We start from the raw sequence: 6,745 nt of genomic DNA on the forward strand, positions 1-6,745 counted from the left end.
TACCGCATTATCTAGTTTTATAGGTCATAAGAATACATCTAACATGTTTTAGAAATTCGAAAGAGTTATTTAACAAATTTTAAAATATTCAAAAACTTAATCATTCTAAATACCAAAGTTCATGTGTTTTTTTAGACTTTTCACCATGATAAACTATAGTCTCGTATTTCTATCTGTCTCTCAATTATATCTGTTATTTGCATCATATTTGATTGTACCACATGTTCATCATTATACAAAAAGAAGTCTCAAAAAATAAATATTTTTTGGGTTTTTACTTGTGTTGTAATTTGTTTTTTAGAAAAATTTCACAATAAAAAACAGCAGCAATTAAATCAACACAACGTATAAAATAAAATATACTAGATTGTAACTATCAAATGAATGTTGTAACGAGAAGATAACAATGTTCGAGGCATGTGCTGCGCATAGTTTCTTTAAAAGGATTTTAGTCATCTGATATGACTGTTTCTTAGAATTTGACGCACGAAATAGAAATACATCAGTCTATTCCTACCTTGTGACAACCAAACTTCAAAATCAGTATGTTTATGTGAATTTTGACGTACTTTTTTGGATTTGGAATCAATTTACAGTATTTTTAATTTCATATTTATAACATCATTAATATATAAATTATTATTTTACATCACAGATGATTTATAGTTTAATAGTTTTCGACTTGCTTGTGTGTTTGAGTGATTGATTTTTGGCATTTTTCAAACTGATTGATGGTTTGGATTTCAAGCCTTATTTTCAACTCGGAAAAAAAAAGACAAAACGAAATAAAAATCATCTATCGCTTGCATAGCGACGGAAACACCAAAACTAACCCGTATGTTAAATTACGTTTAACCCCATTAGTACTTTATCGAGATGAATTGTTCTGTTTCTTTCTTTTTTTCATTTTTATCTACTATAAACGTAGTAAAGCCATTAACTATTTTCGCTAGATATGGTAACATGAAATTGTGGATCATATGCGCCAAATAATCAGATCCGTATCTAAATATTGGTAAATTTAATGGCTCATGACATTCAGTCAACTATTTCCCACCAGATCGAAACGAAGAAACGAGCAACTTCGAGGAAATTGTTTGTAATTTTCTTTTGAATTTACTTTCTCTCTTCAAATCATTTTAGTTTTAAATTCAAAAAAATAAATGCCAAACCAGGCAACGATCAATCATGGTCGTGAAAAATCTAACGTTTGATAAACATGTTTCAATACGACCAGCGATAAATCCATATGCACTTTCAGGTAAGTTCTTCGATGAGTATGCATCTCGTGATTCATTGTTCGTTTTCTGTTTGAATCTTGGAACAACGACGTTGATGTCGTTATCGATATCTATCGCCGTATAACTGTAAATGCAACTGTTTTTAGCTGTTCTTTTTATTAATCTTGATTATATCTTTTTCACCTTTCAAAAAATTGGCCCTCCTTGTGTCTCCAATTTTATGTCCATCGGTATTTATTGTCCACATTTTGAAGACGCAATAAATGTTACACAAAGTAGGCAGCCTGGTATCTGTCAGGTTCCGCACCCGTATAACAAATATAACAATTCATTAAATTTAACAAATGATTATATATTTGAGATTTAACGTTTAAAGTATCTAATTTGTCCTTTTATTTACTATTTTAGCAATTATCCGAAATATTATCTACATGAGATTTACAACATTTATTGGTTTGATATTTTAATGACTAAGGGGATGTTTACCAAACGTTTACCCGGGTAAGCATTTACCAAGTAACATCACCTCACCGCATTAATATGGTAAAAACCAAGAATCTTACACGGTAAGAACGAGACAATGATCAAGAATCTTACCCGGTAAGTAAGAGCGACGACTCTTACCACGGTAAGCACTTACCGGATAAATTGTTGCATACATGTCGTTTTGGTGGACTAGAATCTTACCCGATAAGTAAAATAATAGTGTTAAATTTTACTGATAAGCATTTACCGGATAAGTGTTTGGTAAACGACCCATAAAAAGCGTTTACCAAAGACAAACTGAATAAACTTATACCGAGTTACTTACCTTACCGGAAAGCAAGGATCAAGGGTCTTATCCGGTAAGTAAGGTTGACTACTCTTACTGGTAATTATTTACCAGCCACCGAGTAAGATTATTGCATAAGATGATATTTTAATGATCAGTAATCTTACCCAATAAGATCAAGAAATTTAACGTCTTACTGATAGACGTTTACGCGATAAACGTTTTTTTATAAACTAGTTATGTACCCGTGCAATGCGGCGGAATTTATTAAGATTTATTAAATTTTGAAATATCAAATTCTTTCAAGATGTCATAAGCCTACAATATTTGTACCTACATTAGATTCAAATATTAATTCAACGCTAGTGAGATGTCTTAATTCGACATAACACCCAACACAAAATGAGATTTAATTCGACACCCGTTCAAAAACCCAACACAAAATGAGACTTCATCCGATATATTGTTTTCGAGGCTGATCAAGATCAACATTGTCATCAAACAAGTTTGTCCGTAAATGTTGTAATGTTCATCTGCATCCACCTCCTCCTTTTTCCTGCCAACAAGGTAGCTGCAATTAATACGACTTCCAAGATTGCATATCCACAATGGACACGTCGAAAATTCATCTCTTTCAATTGAACAATTGTCTTCACTATAAACAATATCAAATGAGACCGAAAACTACAGCCGACTATCACCCATACAAAAAAGTTGCATTAACATTTTCTCCAAATCCAAGTTCTAAAGTTCTTCTGACTCGTAACTATTTCTTCCTAAAATTAATCAGTAGTTAACCATTGTTCACACATCGGTTATAGACAACTTCTTGGTAGATGCATGTTGGCCCAATAAACTAACACCAACTTGAAAGCATATTCATGCCCTATAAAATTACAAATACAACGTAGTGTATAACATAGCATACAATTTAATTTTATTCTTTTATTGTAATGTTGAAAAAAGATATGTTTTTATTGTTTTAATGTAATTAAAATCTTAATTTAAACAAATCAAATCATAAAACCATGTCTTATTTTATTTAGATCGAATAAAATAAGACATATTTTTTTCATGCAAAAACTCAAAATCAACTAATTTTGATTTTAACAAAATGAAAGATTCATACATACTCTCATCTTTGTAATTTAAGATCAAACAAATCCTTATATAGACTCAAACTAACAGATATTCTTTACGGGGTTTTACCGGGGATGGGATGTTAATCCCCACACCCGCCAAGGACCGAAGCCGAGGCCGGGGATTAAAATACCTACCCCACCTCCACCCTGTTGTTATGCCTAACTCTCAGCCATTTCCATGTTCATCGGGTAAGATAAATGACCCAATAACTGATATAATCATGAATCATCAACTGTAGTCTAATTAATCGTCTTCACATAAATATCACATTTACACCTTCCTGCATTATTTTCTTGACTTCTGTTATCGACTTTGGAAAAAGAGGAACCGGTACCTGTATCAAATATTCAAAGAACACTAATGAGTGAATTGTCTCAGCTAGATAGATCAAACATATAATATCTAAATCCCTGTCTTGTAGCGAGTATGATTTAAGCCCATTGCCTTACAACCAAAATATCTCTTGTCTCATGGTAGCCTGCTCCAGAGTCCAGCCCCCTTACGAAACTTTCATTATGCTAAAAAGTTCAGAGAAAATGTTAAACAACTACACAAGTATCATTCTAGAACCAAAGCACATTTAGCTTTGTTCACTTTATATATCTAACAAAATACTAAATCTGAATTCTTATTCTATTGTGAATAATTTTAATATGAAAGCATATTCAACATAGGCTTCTTAACAGTTCCAATAATATATATATAAACACACACACATCAAATATCAATTTCATCAATGGAAGGGGTGAGCATGCAACAGGAGAAAAAGAATCACCCAAAGTTCAACATGATTGAACTTTTAGGTTTTTCTTGGTTACTTTTCAGATTTCTCTTCCCCACAAATAACATGCAAGAAAAAGCAAGAATTAAGTGAAGGAAAAGAGAGAAGCCATGGTGAAACTTACAATCAAGGGGGAGTTGTTATCATAGGATCCCAACTCTTGAATTTTCCTACACAATACTGCTGAGCCTAAGGAACATGAAAGATCTCATCCTATACCAACATTTCAACTTTAGTAAATTAATATCAACAGTTTCTAATTGATCTGTAAAATTACTTTGTAAATATTKGTACCATGTATGGTTCAGGAACAATGTGATTGACAAGGATGGACATGGGTATAACCCATGAGCTAACAATCAATGCAACTGTAATTCTACCCATTTTTCACTCTCTTGTAACCGAGTCACGATTCCTTTGACTTGGGTCCGAAGTCCACTGAAAGAGGAAAAGTAGAAGAGCATACCACATTTAAAGCTTAATTGTAAGAACATATAAATCAAATTAATGCAGGTAATAAAACAAAGGGCATGGATCCAAAGTAAGCAATGCACCACCAGGAAAAAGAGTGCATCTGATGATCAACACTAATTAGTTGTTGKTTGAGAAATTTCAGTTGAAARCRRAGACAACRAAACTGTAAAAAGCAATCAAAACTTTGCATATAGCGCAKAATCATATTTGGATTATCAYGATGCAAGAGATGGATCCTGTAAAAAAGCATCAGAGAGAAGTGGAAAGATGCAATGGAGGGTCCTTGCGAATAAGAAAGAATACTGGATGAGAGAGAWTTAAGGAGTAGCAAAATCGTGGGAAATAACYGAGACTGGTAAAACTACCACCATGCTCTTCCTGGATTAAAAATGGAAGGTTAATTAAAGCCGTTGGATGAAAGTGGATGGGATGGATGAGATTGGTCCTCATGATTCTTAACATTTTTGGGATTCTCGTTTGATCTTAACAAGTGGAGATAATCCTATAACATAAAAGGGCTATTGAAACTACTATGTGAACAATATTGTGACAGCATTATAAAAATATATTTTTTATGCCTACGTGCATCATGTGCTTGTGGTATCAAGGCAAAAGACGATCCGAAAAAAATGTACAATTATGTATAACAATTTAGTAATCTAGTTGATTTCATAATCTTGACATGTTTCAAATCAAGTATAGTAAATATGCATTTGAGCTTCATAAAACAGAAATACTCACAGAGTCATATGTTCAAAGGGACGTGTGTGAGCGATACCAACTGTGGGAATGTGTGCAAGAACGAGGGGTTTCCGGGTGGAAAGTGTCGTGGTTTTCGCCGACGCTGCTTCTGCATCAAACACTGTTAATGGAGTAATTACTACTTGAACTGAGGGCAAGGAAATCAAGGAATGGTGGCTTAATTATGTCCTTTTAATTCAAGAAACATGATTAGGGTAAAATCAAACTAATACAAATAGAAAACATATTACCTCAATGTGGAGATGCATAGAATCTTGAATCCCTTCCAATAGAGAAGTCAAAAGCTTGAAGATCAACAAATCGATCGATGGAAACACAATTAATCCTAACCCAGAAGTGAAAATGGAGAAGAAAGATGAACATATAGTAAGAACTTGAAGAAGAAGGGAGGATGATGAACAACCGTATGAGAGGAAAATTAATTATTACCTTGAATGAAATAGGTAGAGAAACGATGAATCGATTGTGGAAACAATGAATCGATTGTGGAAACGATGAATCGATTGTGGAAACGATGAATCGATTGTGGAAACGATGAGCGAGAGGAGCATGAGGATCGAGAGGACCGATCGATTATAAATCCTAGGGTTATGAATCGTCTCTTTGAGGCTGAATCGTCGCTTTGGGGCTGAATCGTCGCCTTGGAGATTTAGGGATTAAAACTCTGTAGGCGATGATATCGTTTAGATGATCAATTTCATCAAAATCGAATTTAGGGATATGCATATTAGGTTGGCGATAAAAATGGGATTAGGTTTAGGGATACGCAGAAAATGGGGGGTTGGTTGTACCTAAAGCAATAGAGGTTGTTTTTAAGAATTTTAAGAGTTTTTAAGAATTTTAGCCAAATGCTTTATAAGATAGTATAGATGACCCTAAAATAATAATATTCAACATTAATTGCACAATAACTCTCTACAAAATTAAATATTTTTAAATAATAAAAAACCCAAAATCTTGGTGACAAAAGTAAATTCTCTTTCAAGTGTAAGATGGTCATACTGAAAATTATCAAGCAATAATTGGTTGTACATCATGGAGTTATAATGGGTATATTATACCATTTGACCATTATACCCTTGGACCTAAAATAAATATGAATAAAATTGATAGTACTAGTGGTCCCATACAAACAGGAAAGCTTGTTCAAGGGTCAATAAATGCAGGGCCCACCTCTTACAATGGAAGGGACCACACTGGATAACCAGAGTTTTCAAAAATAAATTTTCTTTTTTTAATTTAAAAATCTTAGTAAATAATAAAATACATAGACCTCTTAATTAATAATAATAATAATATTATTAAATTGTACATAAAATCAAAACATTTATATAAGAGACGGTAATTCTTGTTTGATAAAATAAGGGTGCGTTTGGTTTGCGGGAATGTTTTTGAGGGATTTGGATTCCCTTGAGGGATTTGGATTCCATGGGATTTGGATTGGATTGGATTTGAAATYCATTCMTCTGTTTGGTTTGTAGGATTTGGTTTCTAATACTTCGAATAATTTTTTTAACCTAATCTGTGTTCATGAGATTTCAACCTAATCTGTCAAAATTGAAGGATTTAACC

At 33.0% G+C, this 6,745-nt stretch overlaps 1 protein-coding gene across 1 annotated transcript; it reads left to right on the forward strand.

The window, feature by feature from the left end:
- The first annotated feature begins 5,118 nt into the window (after window positions 1-5,118).
- Window positions 5,119-5,280, forward strand: LOC112512281 (defensin Ec-AMP-D2-like). The gene has a single exon (XM_025118161.1). The coding sequence runs from the start codon at window positions 5,119-5,121 to the stop codon at window positions 5,278-5,280; it is 162 nt and encodes a 53-aa protein (XP_024973929.1).
- Window positions 5,281-6,745: the final 1,465 nt, after the last annotated feature.

This window comes from Cynara cardunculus (assembly GCF_001531365.2).
Source record: "Cynara cardunculus var. scolymus isolate 2C chromosome LG 5, CcrdV1, whole genome shotgun sequence".
Taxonomy (NCBI): domain Eukaryota; kingdom Viridiplantae; phylum Streptophyta; class Magnoliopsida; order Asterales; family Asteraceae; genus Cynara; species Cynara cardunculus.